At 52.8% G+C, this 27919-nt stretch overlaps 2 protein-coding genes across 7 annotated transcripts in view; both read left to right on the forward strand.

Moving 5' to 3' along the window:
• Positions 1 to 152: 152 nt before the first annotated feature.
• Positions 153 to 3461, forward strand: LOC101931466 (zinc finger protein 629-like). 3 transcript variants are annotated; one of them, XM_065594411.1, is made up of 3 exons: positions 153 to 318; positions 1422 to 1532; positions 2090 to 3461. In XM_065594411.1, the coding sequence occupies exons 2-3, from the start codon at positions 1454 to 1456 to the stop codon at positions 3088 to 3090; spliced, it is 1080 nt and encodes a 359-aa protein (XP_065450483.1). In that variant the 5' UTR covers positions 153 to 318; positions 1422 to 1453; the 3' UTR covers positions 3091 to 3461. The 3 variants fall into 3 exon arrangements, with proteins under 3 accessions (XP_065450483.1, XP_065450485.1, XP_065450484.1); XM_065594413.1 differs by having other exon boundaries at positions 158 to 318; positions 2093 to 3461; XM_065594412.1 differs by lacking the exon at positions 153 to 318 and having other exon boundaries at positions 1207 to 1532; positions 2093 to 3461.
• A 12392-nt stretch (positions 3462 to 15853) lies between these two features.
• Positions 15854 to 27919, forward strand: part of LOC101935171 (integrin alpha-D-like) — a 40065-nt gene continuing 27999 nt past the window's right edge. The window contains exons 1-12 of one of the 4 annotated variants that reach the window (XM_065594235.1): positions 15854 to 16167; positions 19745 to 19859; positions 20001 to 20104; positions 20525 to 20589; positions 22181 to 22295; positions 22730 to 22860; positions 23119 to 23264; positions 23652 to 23805; positions 25895 to 26045; positions 26421 to 26494; positions 26873 to 27002; positions 27164 to 27312. In XM_065594235.1, the coding sequence (XP_065450307.1) occupies positions 16017 to 16167; positions 19745 to 19859; positions 20001 to 20104; positions 20525 to 20589; positions 22181 to 22295; positions 22730 to 22860; positions 23119 to 23264; positions 23652 to 23805; positions 25895 to 26045; positions 26421 to 26494; positions 26873 to 27002; positions 27164 to 27312 (1485 nt within the window). In that variant the 5' untranslated portion in view covers positions 15854 to 16016. The remainder of the gene's footprint in view (positions 16168 to 19744; positions 19860 to 20000; positions 20105 to 20524; positions 20590 to 22180; positions 22296 to 22729; positions 22861 to 23118; positions 23265 to 23651; positions 23806 to 25894; positions 26046 to 26420; positions 26495 to 26872; positions 27003 to 27163; positions 27313 to 27919) is intronic. The other 3 variants (XM_065594234.1, XM_065594236.1, XM_065594233.1) reach the window with 3 other exon arrangements.

Below are 27919 nucleotides of genomic sequence, written 5' to 3' on the forward strand. Positions count from 1 at the left end.
CCCCTCCCAGAGCTGGGGAGAGAACCCAGGAGTCCTGGCTCCCAGCCCCCGCAGCTCTAACCCCCCAGCCCCCACTCCCCTCCCAGAGCCGGGGAGAGAACCCAGGAGTCCTGGCTCCCAGCCCCCCCAGCTCTAACCCCCAGCCCCCACTCCCCTCCCAGAGCCGGGGAGAGAACCCAGGAGTCCGGGCTCTTCCCCGGGCAGCAGGCAGAGGGAGGCAGCCCAGGAGCGGGAACGATGAGGCAGGGAAGATTTCCAGGGGACTGGGTTGCCCGGCGCACTGCATCCTGTCCCCGCTGAGCAGCTGCTGGTAGCGGGGTGAGCGGATCCTCATCCCCGACCCCAGCGGACGGAGCTTCTGCCCCTCCGGGTTCTGCGGGGAGCGGTGTTAGCCTCCCGGGGCCGCTGGCGACCCCGCACCCCTGCCGCAGGGGAAGGGGGCAGAGAGCGGCTCAGCTGCAGGGATGAGGCTTTTACATAGCCCCGAGCACCGCCAAAGGGCAGGGGCAGGGCTGGGGCTGAGTCCGAGTCCTTCCGAGGGTGGGATGGGGGGCGGCAAACCCCACCGGCGGAAAGCAGCCACGCAGCTGTGCAAAGGGGCTGGGAGCCAGGACTCCTGGGTTCTCTCCCAGCTCTGGGAGGGGAGTGAGGGCTGGGGGGGCTGGGAGCCAGGACTCCTGGGTTCTCTCCCAGCTCTGGGAGGGGAGTGAGGGCTGGGAGCCAGGACTCCTGGGTTCTTTCCCAGCTCTGGGAGGGGAGTGGGGGCTGGGGGGTTAGAGCTGGAAGCCAAGACTCCTGGGTTCTCTCCCCAGCTCTGGGAGGGGAGTGGGGGCTGGGGGGTTAGAGCTGGGGGGGCTGGAAGCCAGGACTCCTGGGTTCCTTCCCAACTCTGGGAGGGGAATGGGGATTACAGCAGGGGGTCTGGGAGCCAGGACTCCTGGGTTCTCTCCCAGCTCTGGGAGGGGAGTGAGGGCTGGGGGGTTAGAGCTGGGGGGGCTGGGAGCCAGGACTCCTGGGTTCTCTCCCAGCTCTGGGAGGGGAGTGGGGGCTGGGGGGCTAGAGCTGGGGGGGCTGGGAGACAGAACTCCTGGGTTCTCTCCCAGCTCTGGGAGGGGAGTGGGGGCTGGGGAGTTAGAGCTGGGGGGGCTGGAAGCCAGGACTCCTGGGTTCTCTCCCAGCTCTGGGAGGGGAGTGGGGGCTGGGGGGTTACAGCAGGGGGAGGGCTGGGAGGCAGGACTCCGCCATCATTCTGGCACTGAGAACTGATTCTCTATGGAAGGGCCCTTGTGAAATTTCCCCTCAGCTTGGATCTGCCCCCACCTGTGTGCACAGAACAAGGCCAGGTTCAAAACCAGGCAGCAGCCTCTGTACCGAGCCCTCTGGGGAGATGTAACAAACTCACCTATTTCCTCCCCTGCCAGCCGGATTCCCCGTCCCTGCCGTGATCGCCGAGATGCAGGGAGAGGAAGAGCCGTGTGTCCCGGATCTCCGGGGTGCTGAGGAACAGGAGAGCCTGAAAGGTGCCAGCAAAGGTGAGCGATGAGTGACACTGGTTCTGAGAGTGGCCGGGAGTGAAGGGAACAGCTGGGATGCCAGCAAAGCTGCCGGGAGCCCCCCAGGTCTGTCTCAGTATTGTCCCCAGCAGGTCCCTGTCCTCATGGCAGGCGTCACTCCCAGCTCCCACCCCTCCCCCAGCCTTTCTCTGAAGGCTCTGCTGGGCCATTGGGGCAGAACCAGCCTGTCCTCTCCCTACTGGGGAAGTGTTTGAGGGAATTAACTTCCTGCCCCTCAGGTTTTCTGCTCAGTGACCAACCCCTTTGCCGCCCCGGGGGGGGGGGGGGGTTGTCAACTGAGCAGACCAACTTTCTGACCAAACAAACCCGAACATCCTTTCCCCACCCCTTCTCTGAGGCCCCACCCCACTCACTTCATCCCCCTTCCCTCGGTCGCTCACTCTGCCCCACCCTCACTCTCTCTGGCTCATTTTCACCGGGCTGGGGAGGGTCCCTTTTCGACTGGGTGTTTGGTTGAAAACTGGGCCCCTGGCAACCCCAGGGAACGAGCCCTGGCTGGAGTCTCTCTCTCCCAGCAGGTGGCAGGGTGGATGAGCAGTGTTCCCAGCAGCACGGGCCTGTGGGAGCAGATCCAGATGGGGCATCACCTGATGAGGATGCTTCCATGGGAGAAGATCCACATGGGATGCTGCCTGATGGGAATGAGTCCATAGAAGAGGACCCAGATGGGCCATTGTCCGATGAGACTTTATCCCAGGTTCCAGCCCTGCGGCAAACCTCTGAGCACTCTCCTGGCTCACAAACCCCTTCAGCCCTGGAATCTCAGTGGGAAAAGCCCCCATTGGCACCCACCCAGCCCAGCCCAGCCCCCAAGAAACCCCCTTCCCGTGAGGCACATCCCACCATCTGCAGCGAGTGTGGGAAGAGCTTCACCCGGAGCTCCCTGCTGGCCCAGCACCAGCGGGTGCACACGGGGGAGCGCCCCTACCAGTGCACTGAGTGTGGGAAAAGCTTCAGCCGCAGCTCCACCCTCATCCAGCACTGGAGGACCCACACGGGGGAGCGGCCCAATACGTGCACCGAGTGCGGGAAGGGATTCAGCCAGCGCTCCGACCTGGTGAAGCACCTGCGCACCCACACCGGGGAGCGCCCCTACCAGTGCCCCGACTGCGGTCAGAGCTTCAGCCGCAGCTCGGACCTCATCAAGCACCAGCGCATCCACACCGGGGAGCGGCCCTACATCTGCCCTGACTGCGGGAAGGGATTCAGCCGCAGCTCCGACCTCTTCCAGCACCAGCGCACCCAGCGCGGCGAGAAACCTTACAAGTGCACCGAGTGCGGGAAGAAGTTCAGCCGCAGCTCCAACCTCATCCGCCACCAGCGCACCCACACGGGCGAGAGGCCCTACGTCTGCCCCGACTGCGGGCGCGGCTTCTCCCAGAACTCCCACTACACGGACCACCAGCGGAGCCATCGCCATGAGAAACCCTACCACTGCACCCAGTGCGGCAAGGACTTCGGGCGCAGCTCCACCCTGGTCAAGCACTGGCGCACACACACCAGGGAGATCCTGTGAGCCTGGGGCAGACTTTCAACTCTCCAGTTGTGGACCAGGAATCCCAATGTGGCCTCCTGGGGAACTTGACTTAGTGTCGCCCCCAGGGTCAGCTTGGGTTGGTGATGCCACTAGTCACTGCTGGTCCCTTGGAGGATTTGATACAGTGTATTATCCAGGGTCAGCCTGATTAACAGTGTTACCAGTAGAGTCAATGCTCTTCTCCTGGAGGATTTGAAACAATGTCTCCAGCAGGGTCCATCTGATACAATGTTTCCAGTGGGGTCTCACACACACACACACACACACACACCCCTCTTAACCTGGCATATTTGATACAATGTTTCCACCAGGGTCATTTCTCCTTTCCGTAAATAATTTGATTCAATGTTTCCAAGAGAGTCAATTCTTCCCTGGAGGGTAGGCCAGGGTCGTTTGATGCAATGTCTCCACTGAGATCCATTCTCTTTCCTTGGGTGCATTGATACAATGTCTCCAATAGAGTCACTCTTCCTCTTTTTAGAGAGCTTGGTACAATGTTTCCACCATTGTCAATTCTTCTGTCCTGGTTGATTTGATACAACTGTATCCAAGAGGGCCAGTTCTTCGCAGGTGGTATCTCTAGACCAAGGTCAGTGTGATACAATGTCTCCACTCAGGTCCATCCTAATGGCTTTGGGTGAATTGATACATTGCCTCCAGTAGAGTCAACTCTCTTCTCCCAGGGTGACCAATACTCCCCTTGAGGACTGGATACAATAGTCAGATCCTCAGATGGTGTGAATTGGCATAGATCCATTGCAGTGAATGGAGTTCTAGTGATATATATCGGGTGAAGATTTGCCCCAATGTTTCCATCATTAGTTCTTCTTTCTAGGGGGATTGAAGCCAGGAACCTGATCCGGTTCTCACTTACATGGCCATTTTGCATCAGTATAGTTCCACTGACATCAGTGGGGTTGCTTCAGATTTACACCAAGGTCAGTGAGATCAGAATCCAGTTGTAACTCATCTTCCATGGATGTCAGGGGGGTCATTCCAGAGTCATAGAATCTCAGGGTTGGAAGGGACCTCAGGAGGTCATCTAGTCCAACCCCCTGCTCAAAGCAGGACCAATCCCCAGACAGATTTTTACCCCAGTTCCCTAAGGGCCCCCACAAGGATTGAACTCAGAACGCTGGGTTTAGCAGGCCAATGCTCAAACCACTGAGCTATCCCTCCTATCTCGGCCAGTGAGATCAGAATCTGCCTTGACTTCATTAATATCAGTGGGTTCCCTCTAGATTTATACTGAGGTCTCTGAGATCAGAATCCAGCCCTAACTCCCTTAACTTCAGTGGAGGAGGTGGGGATGGTCGCTCCGGCTTTACACCATCATTAACTAGAGAGGAATCCAGCATCAATTCTGGTTTCCTGGAAGACTTGAGGCTATTTCTGGACAGGTTTGTAAAAGTCCATAGATGACTGGGTATTTTTACCTTGGAGAATAAGTAAGTGGGTTAGAAAATTAGACAATGAGGATTGAAAAGAGGAGGAAATACAGAAGCAGCAACAGCTAGATTATGGTGGAAGGAAGTATTCTGTTTATTTCCCTTGGAACACGTTGGGGGGGGGGGGAAGGAAAAGGGAAGGAACCAGAAGCCAAAGCAACCCCTAAAGGGAACTATGCTTTGGTGGACAGTTGGTGGAATATAAAGAGTTGGGCCCTACCAAATTCACGGCCATGAAAAACGCATCATGGACCATGAAATCTGGTCTCCCCCGTGAAATCTGGTCTTCTATTTACTTTTACCCTATACTGTAAAAGTACCTTATTCTATAGGGTAAAAGTACACAGCATTTCTCAAACTGGGGGTCCTGACCCAAAAGGGCACAAGGCTATTGTGGGGGATCATGGTATTGTCACCCTTACTTCTGTGCACCTGGCACGCAGCCCACTGCTCTCTGAAGGCAGCGCAGAAATAAGGGTGGCAATACTGTGACCCCCCCTACAATAGCCTTGCAACCCCCTTTTGGGTCGAGACCCCCAGTTTGAGAAACGCTGAGTCTTAAGGGCTTTGTGTGTTTATCTTTTGCCATTTTCAAATACATATTCATGTTTTGTTACAGCACCATGAACTTTAAAATTTAAATATCTGAAACGGTGACAGTCAAGATTTAAAAAATGCTATGGCCATGAAATTTGCAGGAATGGACCATGAATTTGGTAGGGCCCTACTAAAGAGAGGTCTAAATGCTTCTTGGAGTAGGGGGAAATGCAGTGCCTCAAGTCAGTTAATTTACCCCTTCACCCCTTGCTCTGCAGGAATCATTAATGCACAGTCCCCTTCAGACCCAGCTTTAGAAGGGAGGTCCAAGAAATCCCATTTCCAAAGCTGATCTCACTTTCCTAATGGGCTCTGACTGGGTGACTCAATCCTCCTGGAGTGTCTGTGTTGTCTAGGGCCATCTGTGTCTTGCCTGAAATGTTGGGGCCCTTTGTCTGAGCTATCTTCGGGGAACTGAATTTGGGAACAATATGATCCTCTATTGCTTGCGCTGTACATGAAAGGAAATAGACTCGTAAATCTTTGCTCTGTTCTAACCACTAGAGGGTGGTATAAACCCACATTGTGGGTTCCACCTACATTTTGTGTCTTGGAGTTTCAAATGCTTGTGGTAGAATAACCCACAAACCACACATCTCTGTGTCCCAAGCAGGGCCGGCTCCAGGCACCGGCGTAGCAAGCAGGTGCTTGGGGTGGCCAAGGGGAAGGGGCGGCACGTCCGGCTCTTCTACAGTAATTCGGCGGCGGGTCCCTCGGTCCCTCTTGGAGGGAAGGACCTGCTGCCGAAGTGCCGCTGAAGAAGAAAGCGGCGCGGTGGAGCTGCCGCCGAAATGCCGCCAATCACTTTCGCACCTCCCCCCCACCCCCCCCCACCCCCCGCCGCTTGGGGCGACAAAAATCCTGAAGCTGGCCCCGGTCCCAAGCGGCAAACATGAGTCATATATGCCTGTATTAAATCTCCCGAATAATTGCCTTCCATGTGTCTAAGAATGAGGGAGGCAGTTGTTTGTTTTGCTCTGTTTTTTTGTTTGTGCAGGTTTCCCATTGGTCAAATGAATGAGTAGAACTTTAAATGCTTGTTTAAAAACATGATGTTTAATCAGCCATTGGAACTCCCTGACACGTGATATAATGGAGGCCGAGACTTCGGTAGGATTGAGAAAAAGGATTTATATGGAACATGCGCATATCTACTAGACCAGTGGTTTTCAACCCGTGGTCAGTCCGCAAACTATGTCTAAGGGGTCCATGAAAGCCTGTTGTTACCATAAAACAGTGGTTTTCAGTCTGTGGTCTGCGGACCCTGGGGGTCTGCAGTCTACATCTAAGATGTCTACATCTAAGATGTCCATAGCTCCATTTGACATTTTTTTTAGGGGTCTGCTAATGAGAAAAGGTTGGAAACCACTGTATGAGGCAAAGATGTCTAAGGCCAGGTCTACACTCGCGGGGGGGTCGACCTAAGATACACAACTTCAGCTACGCGAATAGCGTAACTGAAGTCGGCGTATCTTAGGTCGACTTACCTGGCCATGAGGACGGCGGCGAGTCAACCGCTGCCGCTCCCCCGTCGACTCCGCTTCCACCTCTCGCAAGCTGGAGTTCTGGAGTTGACAGGGAGCACAATCGGGAATCGATTTTATCGTGTCTACACTAAACGCGATAAATCGACCCCGGATAGATCGATCACTACCCGCCGATCTGGCGGGTAGTGAAGACCTGCCCTAAGAGATCTAAGCCGTCATGCCTCTGGACATAAACCAGACACTAATGTAGCAGAGGGAGGAAGAAACTTTCACTGTGGGTAATTTATTTTATAATGGCCCATGACGAGGTGCACCTTCTTTGGAAGCAGCTGACAATGGCCGCTGCTGGAGACAGGTTGCTGGGCAAGATAGTCCCATTGGTCTGCTCCAGAGTGACAGGGAGCGGGTGAAATATCAGGCTAGCTGGGCCCATGGGTCTGATCTGGGGCAGCAAGGAGGCAGAATACTGGGTCAGATGGGTCCATTGTCCGAGCAGAGGCAGTAACGCCCTGGAATACTGTTTCTGGTCATAAACCTGGTTCATTGTTTGGCCAATTTCTTGTCCTTTCTGGGAACAGTGCAGAGGAGAATTGCTAATTCACCCAACCCGATCCCAATTGAGGGACAATCTTCTAGCACCATATTCAGCTCATCTGTTTGTAGAGGCAGCAAACTGTATTTCTGCTTCTGTCCGTGTCTGTCATTATTCTAGTCTGTAGCTAAAACATCAATAAATATACTGAAACAGGAGGGGGCCTGGCTGGCTTAAGGAGATGGGGAATGGGACATGTGGCCTTTCTAGGGGCACCAGCTCTGGTCTGGACCCAATGTGAGGGGACTGACTGGCTCAGAGGGTGGGGAATGAGATATGGCCCCTTTCCCCTCTAGGGAATGCTGGCTCCAATCCAGCCCCAGGGCAGAGGGAATGGTGGTTGGTGGGGGAGGGTGAAGAATGGGGCTGTGGCCTTTCCACTCAGGGGTGCCCATTCTTATCCTGCTCCATGGCAGAGGGACTGGCTGGCTCAAGGGGTGGGGAATGGAATATGGGGCCTTTCCTTTCTAGGGAACACCAGCTCCAAGCCAAGCTTGCTGTGACTGACTCAGGGAGGGCAAGGAATGGGATATGGGACCATTCATTTATAAGACACCAGTTCTACACTGACTGGCTCAGATGGGCCAGGGAATTAGAGTATACCCCTTTGCACTAACAAGGAGTATGAGCTTGTCCTGTGTTAAAAATAAGGTGTGTGCTAAGTGGAATATTGTGAGATAAAATAAGGTCACCAACCACCTTTCCCAGAAGAAACAGCTGTCTTGCAAGAAGATTATTTGTGGCTCTGAATAGCGTCGTGTTTCGCAGGACAGTGGAGAAGAGAAAAGAGCCAGTTTCAAGAAGACAGATGCGAGACAGGGCCTGGAGAAAGACAGGGAAAGATTCCTAGAAGACAGGAACAGAAAGAGAAACTGCAGGAGAACAAAATTTGAGTGAAAGTTTGAAGTTAAAAATAATAGGGGTAAATCCCTGCAGAGGCGGTAGCTACAAACAAATATTCAGAATGAAAGCCTAGACTGGAAGTTGAAGGTTCTTAGAAGCAGAAGCTGAGGACTGACAATGACTCAGTACATTAGTGAGTGGCAAAATTATCCCGTAAGTCTAAGAAAGCAAAGAGTCTCCCTACCTTAAGTGAACTATTAAGGACACCTGAAACAGAACTGGTAGGGAATTGTCCAGTGAATTTTTATATTTGTCAAAAATTACCAATTTGTCAAAACTAAAAAATTTAATTAGTTTTTGTCAATGCTGACAAAATTTTCAACAAATTTATATCAGAACAAGTTTTTAAATGGCTCTTTTATTTCATTTTTTACTTTACTGTTTCACTTCATTCTGACATCAGTTTCCTGTTTGTTTTCAACTTTAGCATGTCATTTTTTCCAACCTGGCGTATTCCTACCCTCCTTTTTCTGCAATGAAGCGGTGGAATTAGAAATCAAAATGACCGCTAGTGGCCTTCATCTTCCAAGATGACAAAGGTCAAAACATTTTAGGTTTGACATTTTTGACTCAAAACTTTTCATTTGGACATTTTTTTCCAATCAAAATGTTTCAGATCATTAAAACTGACCCTTTCGATGTTGTGGACACAAAATTATCTTGGTATTTGGTGTAGTGTAACATTTTAAAAATTTAGCTTTTTGTCTCAAGTCAGGATAAAACAAAACTCCGAAAATCACAACATTTTCCACAAAGTGGAAATTCCATTTTCCAGCCAGCACTAATTTGAGGGTGAATCCAGAGGTCATCCAGTTTCACCCCAAAATGATTAAAGTTTAGGAAAGTTATAAGTCACTGAAAACAGGGTTTTTTAATAGGGATTGTCAGGAAACCTTAACAATTTTAAAACAGACCGTGGATAGGTGGATTTGGGTAAAGGGACTTTGCAGCACAATGGGGCCCTGACTTTGATTCTGGAAAGAAAAATGTGAAGTTTTGGTAAAAACTGTTAATGCTTTCTGGGTTTTGTGACTTATTTTTATCTAGGTTGTTTCCAGAATTATTTACATTTTTTTTATTTACCGAAAGCCAGTTCGCTGTTGAGGTTTTTGGTGTGTGAAAAAGTGTCAGTAATCATAGAACCACACAGAAGGGACCACAAGGGTCATCTAGTCTAACCCCCTGCCAAGATGCAGGATTTGTTGTGTCTAAACCATCCAAGACAGATGGCTGTCCAGCCTCCTTTTGAAAACCTCCAGTGAAGCAGCTTCCATAACCTCCCTTGGCAGGTCTGTTCCATTGTCCTACTGTTCTTACAGATAGGAACATTTTCCTGAAATATAATCTAAATCTGTTATGCTGTACTATAGTTTGAACCCATTGCCTCTTGACCTGCCCTCTGGCAAGAGCGAACAACTTTTCTCCATCTTTTTTATGGCAGCCTTTCCAGTATTTGAAGACCATCACCGTGTCCCCCCTTAATCTCCTCTTTTTCAAACTAAACATATCCAGTTCCTTCAGCCTTTGCGCCTATGGTCGCATTCCACCTCTTTGATCACCTTTGTCTCTTGCCTCTGGATCCTTTCCAGTTTCTCTGCATCCATTCGGTACAGCGGTGACCAAAATTGGAGACAGTCCAACTGAGGCCTAACCAGCACCAAATAGAGCAGTACTATCACCTTCCGTGACGTACACGCTATACATCTGTTAATGCAACCTATTTTTTTTATTTATTTTTTTTGCAACGGCATCGCGGTGCTGACTCATGTTGAGGTTGTGATCCACCACAACTCCCAGATCCTTCTCAGCAGTGCTGCTGCCAAGCCAGTTTTCACCGATTCTGTATTTGTGCATTTGGGTTTTCTTCCCTAAGTGCAGCACCTTACATTTGTCTTTGTTGAATTTCATTGTGTTGGCTGTAGGCCAGTTCTCCAATGTATCGAGATCCCTCTGAATTTTAGCTCTATCCTCCAAAGCAGGGGTAGGCAACCTATAACACGCATGCCAAAGGCGGCACGTGAGCTGATTTTCAGTGGCACTCACACTGCCCGGATCCTGGCCACTGGTCCAGGGGGCTCTGCATTTTAATTTAATTTTAAATGAAGCTTCTTAAACATTTTAAAAAAACTTATTTACTTTACATACAACAATAGTTTAGTTATATATTATAGACGTATAGAAAGAGACCTTCTAAAAACGTTAACATGTATTAGTGGCACGCAAAACCTTAAATTAGAGTGAATAAATGAAGACTCGGCACCCCAATTCTGAAAGGTTGCCAACCCCTGCTCCAAAGTGTTGGCAAGCCCTCTTGCTTTGTGTCATCTGCAGTCTAGATCAGTAAGCTCTCTCTTCCTACATCCAGGTCATTAATCAAGATGTTAAACAACACAGGGTCCAGAACAGATCCCTGCGGCACCCCCCTTGACACCTCCCTCCAATCCGACATCGTTCCTTTTGAAGAAGTTGGTTAAAAATAACATTTTAAAATTAGACTTGTTCTAAAACCTGCAAAACAAAAAGAATGGCTGGGCTAGTGCTTAGGGTACTAGCTTGGCATATAGATGATATAAATTCAGTTGCCTGCTCTGCTACATATTTCCTGTGTGACCTTAGATATGTTGCTTAGTTTCTCTGTATCTCAGTTCCCATCTGTGAAATGGGTACGGATGTGTGAGGGTAAATACATTAAGGATTATGAGTTGCATCTACAGCACAGGGGTAACGGGGGTTGCAGATGCAACTTGGAGTGCTGAAGAATTTCCCCCCACTTTCTAAGCAATCAGCCACTTAGCAAGCACATACCTTAGCGCCTTCCACTTTTCTCTAGCCTGCCTGCCCTTGGCAGAGCTCTTTGAGGGCTGGGTGCAGCTTCCTTTTGTGTAAATGGGGTGGCCTTTTACGTTCTTTTAGCACAAAGAGCTGGAGGTGGGGTGGGGGTGGAATAACTTGAAAGGCAGAAAGAACAGGAGTACTTGTGGCACCTTATTAGAGTCTAACAAATGTATTATCAAGATAGCCCAGTACAGACAGTGTGATAAAAAGTTTGAAAATACTTACATGTATTATTCTTAGTTTGATAAGAAGTGTGAGAATATTTACATGTATTATTCTCACACTTCTTATCACACTGTTTGTACTGGGCTATCTTGATTATCACTTCAAAAGTTTTTTTTCTCTTACTTAATTGGCCTCTCAGAGTTGGTAAGACAACTTCCACCTTTTCATGCTCTCTCTATGTGTACATATCTCCTCAATATATGTTCCATTCTGTGCATCCGAAGAAGTGGGTTCTAGCCCACGAAAGCTTATGCTCAAATACATTTGTTAGTCTCTAAGGTGCCACCAGTACGCTTGTTCTTTTTGCGGCTACAGACTAACACGGCTGCTACTCTGAGACCTGTCATTGGAAGGCAGAAGTGCCAAGACCGGTCAAGTAAAGCTGCAGCCCTCCAGCACCCAGGGTTTGAAAACAGCCTCAGGCAGGCGTGGGCTCGAGGCAGAGGAAAGGGAAGTTCAGATTGAAAAAGATCAGGCTCAGATGTTTGTCGGAAATGCAGGAGATGCTGAACCAGATAAACGCCCATGGAGAGAGAAGTTCAGACTGTTGCAAAAGGGTTATAAACTCTGTTCATATAGAGGCCACTCTGCCACGCCCCATCCAACAGGCAGCTGCATCTCAGCACCAGGCAAGGGATCCTCGTATAAACTGCCCCTGCACCCCACTCAGAGAGAGCTGCCCCTCAGTGCCGAGCCAGGGCTCCTTGTGCGTTATTGCTGCATGGCTGATACCTAGCTACGGTATCCCACCCCAGAAGCAGCTGCATTTCAGCACTAGGTGAGCAATTCCTGGGCGCTGTGGCTGTGCAGATAGCTTGTAACCCTACCCAGATGTGGATTCCCAGACAAAAAACTCTGTTAATGCAGAGTTATGGTTGCCCTGTGGTATCTCCTGCCCTTTCAGAGCATCGAGTTCAGCTAAGCTCAAACTTAACAAAAACCAAGAAATGAAGAGTTAAGGCACATGCCCTTGTAACCTTAACTCTGCCCCCTGGAGCTGGTAATAGCCAGTGGGAATTATCTGCATTCACTTCAGGTGCATTCACTGTGCTTGGTGCAGCTGTCTTGATTAGAGGGCACAGTTTGGCAGCGCGATGATTGTGAGAGGAGGCAATCTGGGGGGCCCTGCCCCTCTGAGATTGTGTGCGAGCCCCTCTCCCTGACCTCCGGATGTATGACCAAAGGAAAGAGGTGCACATGTCCCTAGGGAGATCCAGTCTGCCTTCTCAAGTGAGACCAGGTGCCCCTCCCCAATTCGCTTTTATAAGGGGACTGTTGGCCCCTTACTGAAACTTAGTGGGGGAGGAGGTGTTTTTTTTGTTTGTTTGTTTTTTGTTTTTGGTTGGCATCTCCCAGTATCAAAACAAAGGGGAAGGATCGATGGGAAATCAGGACCCTGAGACTGACAGTCCCCAGGCGCAATGGGAAGAGACCAACGCTCCAGGTCAGCCTTCCTCAGCGGCATGGGGCACGGGTCACTTGCTGGAGGATTCTCTGCACCTTGAAGTCTTTAAATCATGATTTGAGGACTTCAGTAGCTCAGACATAGGGTAGGGGTTTCTTACAGGAGTGGGTGGGTGAGATTCTGTGGCCTGTGTTGTGCAGGAGGTCAGACTAGACGATCGTAATGGTCCCTTCTGACCTTAAAGTCTATGAGTCTATGATTGACAGGGCAGGCCAATGCGGAGTCAGGGTCCCATCGTCCACATGAGTTGGAGCAGCCTGGGTGAGAGTGGAGGTGAGAGCAGGAGCCCGAGCTGAGCTGGGGGGCGGAGCCGCTCCAATAGGAGTAGAGGAGCAGCCCAAGGAGGTGCACTGCACGCAGAGCAGGAGCAGCAGTACTGAGGAGAAGGAGCTGGAGCCGGGGCTGGAGCAGTCCGTCTCCAGGTGCGGGGAGCAGTTGGCGAGAGCGAGGGGGACCCTGGGCAGCAGGCCCAGTACAGGGAAATGCCCCCAGCCAAGAGGCTTTGCAGACCAGACTTGGAGCGGGATTGTAACCCAAACGGGGAGCTGACACTGGGGAGAAGGGCCCAACCACCTAGAGCCTGAGGGCGTGTGGCCGCTGCCAGAGCAAGTGTCCGACTCGCATCATCCCTGCAGCACAGCCAGGCCCTGGGCCGGAGCCCGGGGAGGTGTGAGGAACAGACTGTGAACTTCCCCTACCTTCCAGAGACGGCTGTTTGTGATGTCCCCGTGCCCCGGAGCGGGGTGACGTGTTTTCCTTTAACCTTTCCCATTTTTTCCTTTTATTTTTCAATGAGTTGCTGTTTAATAAATCGTATTTGCTTTGAACTGTATGCAATGATCAGTGGGTCAGGGAAGCGTCTGGTGTGAAGAGAGCACCCGGAGTGGGGACACCCTAGCCCCTGCCCTAAGTGATGGGACAAGACTGGGGGTCGAGCCTCCAGGAATCCTGGGCCCAGCCTTGTCGGGGTTACGAGGACTCTGCCACACAGGAGAGTGGAAGGGGAGCCCTCAAGGGCAGGGAGGCCTCTGGCTAAAGGAAGTGGGAGCGAAGCCTCAGATCCTTTTGTTAGCCCGTTTCACCGGGATAGTGTATAAGCCAGGAAAGTTCCCCACAATAGTGGGACGATTCCCCCGCTTACACTTTATCATGGGACGAGGATCAGGCCATGATGTGAAATGTTTGGCGTGTGCAGTTGCATACAAGGCTGGTGAGAGAAATCTCAGCCCTGACTAGTCATAGCTGGCTGGCAGATCCCTTGGCTTTCTGCCTGCACACGCTCTAGGTAACCTGTTTGACGCACAGGTGTTAAGTATGTGCCTCACTAAAGAGCCAAACATTTTCAAATGCTGTTTGCAGTGTGGGTCTCCCCAAAGGGGAATTGGGTGCCAGGCACTTGCTGGGCTAAACGCTGAGCGACTGAGACTGTTTGGAGCATGGTCAGGGCAAAGGTTTGATCCTTAGATCTGTTAAAAAAAAGTGTCTAGACTTTCTAAGCAGTTTTATTGGGATGGGGAGCGGTATCTCAGGACCCCCTTGATCACATGACTAACTTCACCCTGCACATCCAATTTCAAGGTACAGTAACAACTGCCACGCCCCACCCCAGAAGCAGTTGCATCTCAGGGTTGGGTAAAGGAAACCAGTATAAACAGCTCCCACCCTACCCCCCCCAATGGTGGCTGTATCTCAGCACTCGGTGAGGGATCCCTGTGTAATCAACTCCCTCAGAGGCAGCCACATTTTAGCGCTGGCTGAGGGCTCCCTGTGTGAACAGCCCCCTGTGCTCCACCCCAGATGCAGTTGCATGTCAGCAGTGGACAAGAGGTCCCTGTACAAAGGCACAGCCTGGAAAGGGCTTTGTTCTTGTGCAGGTTTACAGGCATGAAGAGATGAAAGATGGTCTCACTGCATATTTTCAAAGAGGAACAGGGTCTCCTGACTCCACCGGTAGTTTCGCCTCTTCCCCTTCTCTGTGCTGGATCAGAGAAGTGGTGTGCGTGGGGCCACAGCTGGGTCCCAGATTACAATCAGGGAAGATATAAGTCAGGCTGATTCACTGATTTCTCATCTGTCTGTATTTCCCAGCCTATTTCTGTATGTCTCACTCTCCGGCCTTGTTAATAATAGACATTTTGCCTTAACATTTCCCCCTATTGCTACCATTGGTGCTGAAATGCAGCTGCTTCTGGAGTGGGGCAAGGGGACTGTTGATACAGGGATCCTTTGTCTGGCACTGAGATGCAACCACTGTTTGTTTATTGGCTGATCACAGCTGATTCTTTGATGGCAGTTGATTTGAATCAGAGGGAATTTTGGAATGACGTGTTTGAAGGACTGGATAGAAATTTATTAGGGATGTCTACTAATTTGGTGAAGCAAGCAGCCCAGGATGAGGGGTTAACTGTTATGAATGCACTGGAGCATTGGATAGTTTGCCAACGAATGATGTCAGGAAAGCCAGATAGAAGGATTGAAACCCAGAGTACCTTTTGATGAAGCAATAACATATTAAAATGAGAGTGCCTTTTTTTTTTTTTTAATTAATGGAGATATCCCATCTCCTAGAAGTGGAAGGGACCTTGAAAAGTCATCAAGTCCAGCCCCCTGCCTTCATTAGCAGGACCAAGTACTGTTTTTGCCCCAGATCCCCAAGTGGCCCTCTCAAGGATTGAACTCACAACCCAGGGTTTAGCAGGCTAATACTCAAACCACTGAGCTATCCCTCCCCTGATACTTATAGATCAGGATACCATGAGAGAGGAAGAGGCCGGGGTAGACGACAAAACACCCCACCCCAAAGAGGTAGAGGTGGAATAATCAAAATGAGCCCCAGAAGGGAACACAGGTTGGTTGTAACTCTGAACAAAATGTTATGGTTGTTCTTTCAAACATTTACAACTGAACACTGACTTAATACAGCTTTGAACCTTTACTATGCAGAAGTAAAATGCTGCTTTTAACCATCTTAAATTAAATGAAACAAGCACAGAAACAGTTTCCTTACCTTGTCAAATCTTTTTTGAAACTCTCCCTTTATTTTTGAGTAGTTTGCGTTTAACACTGTACTGTAGTGTTTTTTTTGTTGGTTTTTTTTTTTTTGGTCTCTGCTGCCTGATGGCACTTCCGGTGCCAAATCGATGTATCGATAACTTGTCAGTTTGTATCTCTGGTGTTGGTAATGCCGAGGTTCTACCGTATGTCCACCTATATCAGTGCAGCTGTTGATGTGTCTGTCTGTCCATCTGTCTAATTCAGTTTAGTTTTCTTCCCTTCTTTCTTTGACTTCTCCCTGCATCTCCCCTGAGTCCAGTCCAGTCCCCTCCCCAGGGCTGGTCTCACCCTCCCTTCACATGACACTGATTGCACTTCTCTTTACTCTGGCACTCCGCTGTACGCCTTCAAATCTCACACCTCCTGGCACAGGCTTCCTGCCCCCTACGCTGCCTTCCTTCACCCAGCCCAGGATGGACCCCCTGCCTCTGCTCATCTACCTGTGCACAGGTAAGTACTGGCCAGCAGGATGGGGTAAAGCTGAAGTCCCCCATGCAAGATGCCCGGTGTGTACATCTCCAGCAGGGGGATGGAAGCAGCTGGACTGTCAGGACACCTTGGTTCTGACCCTGGCTCTGAGAGAGGAGTGGGGTCTGATGGGTAAGAGCAGGGAGGGGCTGGGAGTCAGGACTCCTGGGTTCTTTCCTTAGGACTGAGCGGAGGGTGCAGGCAGAGCAGGTGTTCCTCCCCCACCGAGCCTCAGCCCTTCTAGCTGGTTTGGGTGGGTAGCTTTGCCCAGGACCCCCAGCAGTGGGGTCAGAGCACTTCCCGAGAGACCCCATCTGCCCAACTGCTCTGGTGCAGGCTGTGCAGAGATGCTGATCTCACCCAGCAATTTCCAGGAGTGGCTGGAGGGGATATCCAGGGGGACCCATCAGGGATCTGTAGGGGGTCTGGCTTGGGGGATTTGGGTGGGGAAAAGGGTAACAGGGTTAGTTGAGGGTGGATTGGCACTGACTTAGGTTAACAGACCTCTCACACTGAACTCCTGTCTCCCAGCCCCACCTGCTCCAACCCACCAGAGCCCACTCCCCTCCCAGGGCTGGGGCGAGAACCCAGGAGTCCTGATTCCCAACCCCACTGGCTCACACCCACCAGACCCCACACTCCGTTTAGAAAGGAGTGTCTCTCTCCAAGTTTCCCAATTTGAGTTCTCTAATACAGACAATGGTCCTGGCTCTCCCATCCCCCACCCCTCTAGACTTTTGGTCAGAGACACATTTGTCCAAGTCATTTCCCCCCCCCCCACACCCTGTCCCAACACACCCCACGCAACTCCCTTGGGCCACCCACTTCCTCAGAGCGGTGGTGTCATCACAGCTGTGCTTTCTAGGGTGGAGGAAAGTTAGGGTTACCATTCGTCCGGATTTACCCGGACATGTTCTCCTTTTCGTGCTAAAAATAGCGTCCGGGGGGAATTTGTAAATAACTCAAAATGTCCGGGATTTCCCCCCTCCCCCGGCAGAGCAGAGCTGGGAGGGCTGCAGGAAAGTCCCGGGCTGGACTCCGGAGCAGCTTCCTCCTCCCACCCCCCCTCCCTGCATTCTGAGCCGGCAGCTCCTCCTCCTGCAGCCCGCTCCGGCAGCATTGTGCAGGGCCAGGGACCGGGTTTTGTTGCGCTGGGGAGCTCAGCCATGTGTCCGGCTGGCACAGAGCCCAACACCCTGTTCTGAGCAGCAGGGTAAGGGGGCCAGGGAGGTTCTGGAGGGGGCAGTCAAGAAACGGGGGGGGGGGGCTTTTTGGGGGGAGTGGAAAAAGTTTTGGGCAGTCAGGGTACAGGTAGGGGGTAGGGTCCTGGGGGGCAGTTGGGGGGAGTCTTAGGAGGGGGCAGTTAGGGGACAAGGAACAGGGAGTCTTAGGTGGGGGTGGGGTTCTGGAGGGCAGTTAGGAGCAGGGGTCCCAGGAGGGGGCAGTCAGGGGACAAGGAGCAGGGGGGTAGGGGGCTGGGAGTTCTGGGGGGGAGCTGTCAGGGGGTAGAAGTGGGGAGAGGGATCGCAGCAGTCAGGGGACAGGGAGCAGAGGGGTTTAGATGGGTTGGGAGTTCTGGGGGGGGGCTGTCAGGGGGTGGGGAGTGGTTGGATGGGGCGTGGGAGTCCCAGGGGTCTGTCTGGGGGTGGGGGTGTGGATAAGGGTTGGGGCAGTCAGGGGACAAGAGGCAAGGAGGCTTAGATAGGGAGTGGAGTCCTGGGGGGCAGTTAGGGGCAGGGGTCCCAGGAGGGGGCAGTCAGGGGACAAGGAACGGGGGGGAGGGTTGGGGGTTCTGGGGGGGGCGGGAAGTGGGAGGGGCAGGGGCGGGGCTAGGGCGGGGCTCCTCCCGTCCTCTTTTTTGCTTGTTGAAATATGGTAACCCTAGGAAAGTAATTGTAACTTACCCCCTGCACTTGCCTGGGTATAGAACCCAGGAGTCCTGATTCCCAGCCCCACCCCCCCTCTAACCAGCGGACCTCTCTCCCCTCCCAGAGCTGGGGATAGAATCCAAGAGCCTAGCACCACCTCCCCTGGTTCCCCTTCCCCAGCCTCTGCAGCGCCTGACTGGTGTCCCTCCCAAGTGGGTTGCACCAGCAGACGAGTTGTTTCCCAATTGCTTTGCAGAGCCTTGTAGGCATGGGGGAGCCACTCTGGTACCAGCAGAGTCAGCACTAGGCAGAAGATGGAACAATTGCTTAGAGCTCCGAGCAGCTCAAGGGGGCTTAGGGTGACTAGATGTCCCGATTTTATAGGGACAGTCCTGATTTTGGGGTCTTGTTTTTATATAGGATCCTATTACCCCCACCCCATCCCGATTTTTCACACTTGCTGTCTGGTCATCCTCAGGGGGCCCCCTATTTTGTTTTTTAGCATGTGTTTGTATGTGGGGGAAATATGCCTGCTGAGGGCCCCGCCTGGAGACAGAGCAGCTTGGGACACTCCCTGTGAGCACACACACACCACACCACACACACTTCCTTCCTCTGGAAAGTCTTGCCAACCCACCACCCGGACTCTTGGGTTCTACCTCCAGCGATAGGAAAGCAGTGGGGGCTAATGAAGGAGAGTGGGAGGGGGGTGGGGTGGGCGTCAGGACTCCTAGGTTCTTCCCCTGGCTCTGGGAGGGGAGGGGGGTTTTGTGGGTTGTCATGGTTACTTACCAGAAGGCCTCACACTTTGGCCGAGCTCACTGAACTTTTTGGGGGCTCCTCATATTCTCCCAGCCACCTCTCTTGTGGGATCCCCCTGAAGCCCTCCACCCCCTGCCAGGGGCTCTGTATGCCCATTATTCCCTTTCTCCCCTGTGTTCACCAATCCCACATGATCTCTTTCCCACTCCCCTTCCCCCATACAAGAGGACCCCAATCTCCCCCACCTGCCAAGGGTTCTGGGGGCTCCATTTCCCCAACTCCACCCCCATGCCAGGATCAAGTGTGCATCCCCATTGCCCCCTTCTCTCCCCCCCCCCCATGCCGCCTTCTCTCTCACCATTCTCGGTTGATCGGTTGTTCAGGGTGTCACATGCGATGCCGGGATGAGGGATGGCGGAAGGTGTTCTAGACTGAGCTGTCTGAAGCTGCAGGCTCTGCTAACCAGATGCCAGGGGGTCTGTGTGTCCCCCATTTCCCTCCTTCCAGTTTTCTGGTTTTCCCCAAACCCACAGGGCTCTGCCCCCTTGAGACCTGAAACATTCCCTGAAATTTTGGACGTGATCAGATGTGACGTTCAAAGCGCATCATGCCGCAGACAGACACACAGATACCCGGACTCCAATTCTACGTATTCCTGTAGGGCTCAGCCAGGGACCAGCACCCCACTGTGCTAGGGGCTGTACAAACACAGAGCAAAGAGATGTTAGAGCACGGTGCGGGGGAGGGGCTGGGAGTCAGGACTCCTGGGTTCCATCCACTAATCTGGGAGGTGAGTGGGCTTTGGTGGGTTGGACCAGAGGAGGCTGGGAGCCAGTCCCACAGCCTGGAGGGGCTGGTGCCTAAGGCCCCACCACTGGCCCCACTCTGCATAGGGGAAGCTCTAATGGATGAGTGTTTAACCCCTGCAGTGCTGGCACCAAGCCATGGATTCAGCGTGGACGTGGAGGTGCCCATCACCTTCAAGGAGGCAGCAGTGGGGTTTGGGCAGAGCGTGGTGCAGTTCGGGAGTGCCGGAGCCGGGGGGTAAGGGCCAAACGTGGGCTCAAGGCCCTACATGACTTCTGCCCACCCCTGAGGGGCCTGTCTGTCTGGGCTGCCCTGCCTGGGCCCCCCCCAAGGGATGATGGGGCACCCCTGAGCCCCTCTTTTCTCTCTCCCACACAGGCTGCTCGTCGGGGCCCCACTACAGACGGGAGAAGTGAATGAAACTGGCAAAGTCTACAAGTGCGACCCAGGCTCCAGACTCTGCCAGGAGATTCCCATTCAGAGTAGGGTCACCCTCTGCTATGGGGTCCAGTGGGGCAGGCTGTGTGGGGAGGGGACTTGGAGCCAGGTCTCCTGGGTTCTATTCCAATTTCTGGGAGCGGAGTGGGGTCTAGTGGTTTAGAGAGGTGTTGTGGGGGGAGGCTCAGAATCAGAATTTGTTCTGTGTCGAACTCCGGGAAGGAAGTGGGGTCTAGTGGGTTAGAACAATGGGGGCTGGGAATCAGGACTCCTGGGTTCCATTTCCATTCAATTGCAGGGGTATGTACAATGACTTCCTCTCCTCCGCCACCTATCTGGGAAGGAGATTGAGTCAGAAGAGCCATGTGGGGGCGGGGGGTGGGGAATGACTCAGAGAAATGATGGGCTAAACATATCCAGCCACAAGATTTCTCAACCTGGTGCTGGCGTGTGTTTCCTCTCAGGGCCCCCGGATGCAGTGCACATGTCCCTCGGATTGTCTCTGGCTGCCCGAGGCTCCAATCTCCTGGTGGGTACCACATCCAGATGGGTTGGGGGGTTCTGGAGTGGCTTGTTTATACCAGGGTATCACCCAGAATTAAGTTCAGTCATTTGCCCAGAATTCCACAGACTGGTCCTCCCCGCAACAATGTTTGTGAGATAGATTGTCAGCGTGGTGATGTCATAGAGTGGGTGATAACCTGGTGACATCACAGCCACCTGAGCACCTGGGGAGCTATCATCACAAAGGAAGATGTGACCGCGGGATGTGAACGCCTGTGCGCTGTCACAGGGAGGTTGATAACTGGGCGACATTTGGAGGGAGGATGGATTGATATTGCAGGAATGGGTGAGATCACCACAGCTAGAGCAACTGTGTGGTGATGTCATGGTGGGGATGGTAAGTGGGGGAGGTCACCCTGACTGGAACTGTGCATTTTCAAAATATTATTTATTGGGTGTATTATGATAGTGCCCAAGAGCCCCAGTCATGGACTAGGACCCCTTTGTCCTAGGTGCTGTACAAACACAGAACAACAACACGATCCAAGGGTGCTTACAAGCTAAGTTTAAGATGAGACAACAGATAGATACAAGCAGACAGATGGGAGGAGAACAAGGAAACAATGAGATGATATTGGTCGATGTGATCGGCAGTGGTCTCAGCACACCAGTGGCCTAATTGTTGTTAAGTTTTGTTGTAGGCCTCCCGGCAAAGGAGAGCTTGAAGGAGGGTTGTGCAGGAGTTTTGTGGCCGTTTCCAGGGAGCTCGTCCCAAGTGTAAGGGGTGGCGCGAGAGACAGCACAAAGGGGCTGGTTGGAAAACATAACAACTGGGCAATGGAGGCCAGCACGAGGGGCCAATCAGAGATGCGACTTGACAGCTCAACACAAACTGAGAGATGATAGGTCGGGGGGACGGAGGGGGAAGAGGCCGATAAGGGCCTAGAAAGGGAAGAGCAGCAGCTCGTGTTTGATATGATAGAGAAGAGGGAGCCAGGGGAGGGCTGCAAACAGAGGGGTGACGTGGTCACAGCAGCATTCTGATGGAGATGAATGGGGCATTGTTGCCATGGCAAGGGGTGAATGGCCTAGGACATCGTGTAAGGTGGTGGTAGCCAGGTGCCACTAGAATGACTTGCGATGGTGTTGTGAGGGCGACGGTAAGCAAGTGACATCACTACGACTACCATGACTGTGACGATGTTCTGGAGGAATGGGGGTGACCAGACAGTGCAATGAAATAGCAGGGAGGGTGGTAGACTGGTGACATCACCATGGTAACAATAACTGCACAATGACATCACAGGGAGGATAATGACAATGCACAGACATAACAGAGAGAGTGGCAACCCGCTGGGTGATGTTGACATGGCAACAGTGACTGCATGCTGCCATAGCAGGGAGCGTGGGAACCAGGTGATGTCCCCATGTCGCTCCCCTGTCTCCTCTCTGGGAGTCCAAGTGCTGGGTCCTGGGGTCCTGTCTGCCCCAAGGGGGTCCCCCTGCCCTGGCAGGGCCTTTCTTTGCATATCCATGTGGGGGAGCAGGCCCTGGGCTCTCTGCTTCACCCCAGGGTTCTCATCACCTACTGACCCCGTCCCTCTCTCGTGCCCCAGGTGTGCGGCCCCACAGTGCATCGGGCCTGCGGGGAGAACATGTACATCAATGGCTACTGCTTCCTCCTGGATCAGAGCCTCCAGCAGCGCCAGCGCATCCCGGACACCCAGCCAGGTGAGGGGCAGCCCCATAAGGAGGAACCAGCACTCAGGGGTCACGGGGAAGTGGAGGGGAGATGGGTCTAGCTGGGTCAATGGGTCTGATATGGGTTGGAATACCAGGCTAGGTGAGCTCATTGGTTTGATTCAGGATGTCAGTAGGAGCTGGAAGTCAGGACTCCTGGGTTCTGTCACAGCTCAGCGAGGTAGGTGGGGTGTATTTTTTTCATCCCAGTGCATGTCATGCTCTTCACTCAGGACCCCTCAATGGCAGGGATGGGATGATATTGCAACAGAAGGGCCGATTGGTCTGATCCAGAGTTGCAGGGAGGGGGCAGGATACCAGGTTAGATGGACCCATTGGTCTGGTCTAGCTCTTTCTACTGGGTTTTCTCCATATTTGTGGTGTTGAGTCAGGAGTCGGACGTATTTCTTTCCTGTCCCTCTCAGAGTGCCCCAGACGTGCCCCAGACATAGCGCTCCTCATCGACGGCTCGGGCAGCATCGCACCTGTGGACTTTGAAAAAATGAAAACGTTTCTCTCTGAGATCATGAAGCGTTTCCGAAGTGCTGACGCTCAGGTAACGGGCAGAGGCTGAACCCTGACTACTTACCCTGCCCCTCGCAGTCAGTGCTGACCCCAATGCCCCAGTGCGGTGCTAGGGGGCGCTGTGCTGCAGGGAGCAGCAATAGATTTTGCATCCAAAACCAGGAAAAAATTCCTGCAGAACCAATTACATCCTGACCGCCTGCCCCAGCCCTTAACTGAGTCTGATTCCTGCTTTTCTGACCCTCCACCCCTGGGGTTGTTTTTCTCTCTTCTCCCCTGTCTCCTGCAGTTCGCCCTCATGCAGTACTCGGACAGATTTGAAGAGCACTTCAACTTCTTACAGTACAGGATGAGTCGCGACCCTGATCACCTCCTCAGGTCGGTCGAGCAGCTCACGGGAACGACGAACACAGCCACAGCCATCCGGAAAGTGGTGTAGGTATTGCCCTCCTCCCCATGCTGATTCCACAGGAAATGGGCTGCAAGGACATACAAGCTAAGGGATAGGGACTCAGGACTCCTGGGTTCTATCCCCAGCTGTGGGAAGGGACTGGGGACTACTAGGTTAGAGGGCGGGGAAGGGGGACTTGGAGACGGGACTCAAGAGTTCTATTGCCAGCTCTGACCCTCTGTTGCTCTGTGACTTTAAGTAAGTCACGTCCCCGCCCTGTGCCTCAGTTTCCCCATCAGTAAAATGGGGATCCTGACACTGACCTCCTTTGTAAAGGACTTTGAGATCTGCAATGCCAAAGCAGTGGACAAGCGCTAGGTGTTATTACGTATCAATAACCCTCCCATGCCTTCCCCACCCCCCTTTTCCAGGCGGGAGCTGTTCACCTCTGGGAAAGGTGCTCGGGATGAGGCCACCAAGATTCTCATTGTGATCACAGATGGGGAGAAAGCTGCAGACCCACTTTCTTATTCAGATGTCATACCTGAGGCTGAGAGAGCTGGAATCATCCGCTACACCATCGGGGTGAGCTGCGACTGTGCGGAGAACTAATATCAATCTGAGCCCATGTCCAGGTTCCCATCAGATAAGGGAGAAGAACTGACCCCCTGGGTTGTAACTGGGTGAACATGTGACATTATAGGAGAGCTGGAGCTCCTCTGTGGTTCAGGTTGAGCAGAGCTTTCAAGTTACAGGTCAGGTTTTCTGACTGCCCTAAGGTCCACATGCTGACTCAGATTGTTTTTGAAATGTGTTATGCCTCATGGGGACTCAGGTTAGGATTAGGTCCAAATTTAGGGTCACTTGAACAAGGGTTTCCTGAGATACAGCCCCCCAGTTAAACAGCAAAATCACCAGTTCTCTTTTGCACACACCTGAATCCCAAAAGTGGCTCTGAACTTCCCCAAACTGATCTCAGTCACTTGATGTTTATCTCTGCTAATGCACAGCACCTACTGCCCCTCTGGGGAAGACGTATTCAACAGATTGTTAATCTTAGGACTGGTCTACACTGAGGGGGGGGATCGATCTAAGATACGCAACTTCAGCTATGAGAATAGCGTAGCTGAAGTCGACGTATCTTAGATTGATTTAAAATTACTTACTTCGCATCCTCGCGGTGCGGGATCAACGGCCGCCGCTCCCCCATCGACTCTGCTTCCGCCGCTTGCGGAGCTGGAGGTCCAGAGTCGACGGCAGAGTGATCGGGGATCGATTTATCGCGTCTACACTAGAGGCGATAAATCGATCCCCGATAGATTGATTACTACCCACCGATCGAGCGGGTAGTGTAGACGTGGCATCGGACACTGGATGTCACATATCAAACTGCTGAGCCAAAGAGATAGAAATGAGCATCAAGATCTAGGGCTCTTTTGAAGCAAGAGGGTACTTACGTGGCTCAAGGTGACAGCGGGTTGCCATTCACCCTGAATTGGTCCCGTGCCCTGAGGGTTTGATCCCTGCTACTGGCTAATGTTCCTGTCATTCTGCACTGTTTCTTTTTGGATTTTTTTGCCCTGAGATCAAAATTTCTTGGTGAAGAGCCACATTTGAAAGTGCTCTAAAACCCACATGAATGCTCTGAATTAGCGTAAGAGGTGTGGTCAAGGGAATCAGCATTGATTAAACAGACGGCCAATGAAAGACAGTAAAGAAAAATTTAATTGTGTCTCCTGAACAATGGAACTGAGCGTGAACAATGGAAGCTGAGTTATTCCATTAACTTCCTTAGTGCAAAGTTAAGTTTTCCCAGTGTTGTTTCCTGCCCTTCCCGAATGTGGAGAGCGGCTGCACTTAGGCCTCTGAAATCCATGAAATACACAGTTAAGTCAAACACCCTCACAACCTTAACTCTGCCCTCTTTCAGCCATGCCCCAGCACACCAGGAACACGCACAGGCCCTTACAGATGCTACTGAGTGCTGGGCACAGAACACATGAGCACTAGGGGGCCAGGCCCATCACCTTCCCTTTGCCAAGGCAAAACTCGGGTTTAGAGTCATAGATTCCCAGGCCAGGAGCGACTTTTGCGATGATCTAGTCTGAGCTCCCATGTAGCACAGGCCATAGAACTGCTCCAAATAATCCATGCTGGAACCAGAGCAGATCTTTCAGAAAACCAGCCAGTCTTGAGATAAGGAGGTGCCTGACGCCACTGCTGAACCGATTGCACACAACCCACCCAGACCAGCGCGGTGGTCCCAGCCCTTCACTCCTTGCCCTGAGGCGTCCCCCAGAGACATTGCAGCACTCACCCCTCACTACAGCCTGGAGATTGAGTCCTGCAGGGCCCCAGAGCGCTGACAATCCCCATGGCAAGAAAACCCCTGTGCCCCACTGCTGATACAACCGACACAACTCGGTGCTGAAATGAGGCAGGCTCCATAACTCCAGGCACGAGGGCCCCTCTCCTCACATCACAGTGACACTTGTGCCAACCTGCTCCAGCGGCCCCCCAACCCCCACTCACCAGAGCAGCACATGGCGCTGGCTGAGCCGTGCCTCTCGAGGGCCCAGCAGGGCTCAGGGCGGGCGGGTGTTGGTCCAGGGCTCTCGGCTGTGACTGATGCCGATGCCCTGGTCTCACCTGTACCTCCCTCTGCTCCATGAAGGTCGGCCAGGCCTTCTCCAGTGCTGCTGCCCAACAGGAGCTCCAGGAGATCGCCTCTGAGCCCACCGACGAGCACGTCTTCCGGGTGGACAATTTCGACGCCCTCCAGGGCATCCAGAACCAGCTGCAGGAGAAGATCTTCGCCATTGAAGGTACCAGAGCCGGGGGAGGGGCCACACTGGCCCTAGGGCTCTAGAAATGGGTTTTCAAGGCTGAGATGGGACGGGGAGCAACTGGGAATCCAGAGCTCAAATAGGCCCCAAATAGTCTCTCTTTCCCCATCCAACATCTATCTACTGATCTATCTCCATATATCCTCCAAATGCCTTTCTCATCCGGGGGCCACCGGGCAGGGGCCTGGCTGGCTCCAGGGGTTGAGGAATGGGATACGGGGACTTCTCTCTAGGGGGCGCTGGATCCAATCCAGCCTCGAGGTGGGGAGAAGGGCTGGCTCAGGGAATGGGACACGGGGCCTTTACCGTCTATGATGGTCTCTCCCGTGTCTGTCTGTCTGTCTCTCCCCCCAGGCACCCAGTCCCAGAGCGGCAGCTCCTTCCAGCTGGAGATGTCTCAGGAAGGATTCAGCTCCCTGCTGTCCCCTGTGAGTGATGCCTGGACCTAGGGCATGTCCCATGGTGCCGTGCGCTGGGGCCCTGACAGCGCTTTCAAGCTACGAAGGAGCTGGTTGGCTTAGCGTTTGCAGGGGAGACATCCCTCTACTAGCCCAGAGTGCTGCGGGAGCAGTGCAGGGGGCACCCTCCCCTCCCACTCAGGGTGGGCACTAGGGGGCTCTATGTGCAGCGGGGGCCAGTAGGGGCCCAATAAGGGGTGCTCACTCCCATGGCCATCAGCACTGACCCCAGCGTCCTAGCATGACGCTAGGGGGCGCTGTGCTGCAGATTCTGGCCTTGTCTAGTAAATACAGTCTGCACTGTGGGTTTCCTGTAATCAGTTCCCTTTGCCGTGCGCGTCGGTTTAGGACGGGCCTGTGCTGGGAGCGGTGGGAGCCTATGACTGGTCCGGTGGGATATACCTGTACGGGAGCAGCGGGAAGTCGAGCTTCATCAATGTATCCAGAACCTCCACTGACATGAATGATGCTTACCTCGGTAAGAACAAACCCACCGAGCTTCCCTTACCTATTTAAACAGCCCTCCCCGCCCCGTCACACCCCAGAGGTGGCTGCATCTCAGTTCTGGGAAAGTTCTGTGCAGCACTGTTGTATGGCTGTTTCCCATCTCACCTCCCCACGTCCCTCTCTTCCTTTGAGGTTATTCGTCTCAGGTTATCACAGCCAATGGGCAGAGCAGCTACGTGGTCGGGGCCCCTCGCTACCAACACGCCGGCAAAGTCGTCCTGTTCAGCCGAGATACCAAGGGCGGGGAATGGACAAATAGATCGGAGGTGTTCGGAGAACAGGTATGGAGAGCATTACTGGTAATATGGAGTGTGGGTGTGAGAGAGAGAAGGCTGGAGGAAGCCTGTAAGATTTTGACATTGTGTAATCATAGAATCATAGAATCATAGAATATCAGAGTTGGAAGGGACCTCAAGAGGTCATCTAGTCCAACCCCCTGCTCAAAGCAGGACCAATTCCCAGCTAAATCATCCCAGCCAGGGCTTTGTCAAGCCGTGCCTTAAAAACCTCCAAGGAAGGAGACTCCACCACCTCCCTAGGTAACGCATTCCAGTGTTTCACCACCCTCCTAGTGTAATATTTGTGTTTGGATCAGGGGCGGCCAAACTTTTTGGCCTGAGGGCCACATCGGGTTTTGGAAATTGTATGGAGGGCCGGTTAGGGGAGGGGGCCATGGCCCGGCCCCCACCTCCTATCCGCCCCCCGGGGACTCCTGACCCATCCAACCCCCCCTGTTCCCTGACGGTCCCCCGAGGACCCCTGCCCCATCCACCTCCCCCCGTTCCCTGTCCCCTGTGTGAAATGGGCAACTGGCTGCTTAGAGTAAGGCAGCCGTGCACATGCCCTGCCCTTGAGGCAGCAACATAAGGAAATTCTACTGCAAAAAAT

Source organism: Chrysemys picta, chromosome 4 (genome assembly GCF_011386835.1).
Source record: "Chrysemys picta bellii isolate R12L10 chromosome 4, ASM1138683v2, whole genome shotgun sequence".
Classification (NCBI taxonomy): Eukaryota; Metazoa; Chordata; order Testudines; family Emydidae; genus Chrysemys; species Chrysemys picta.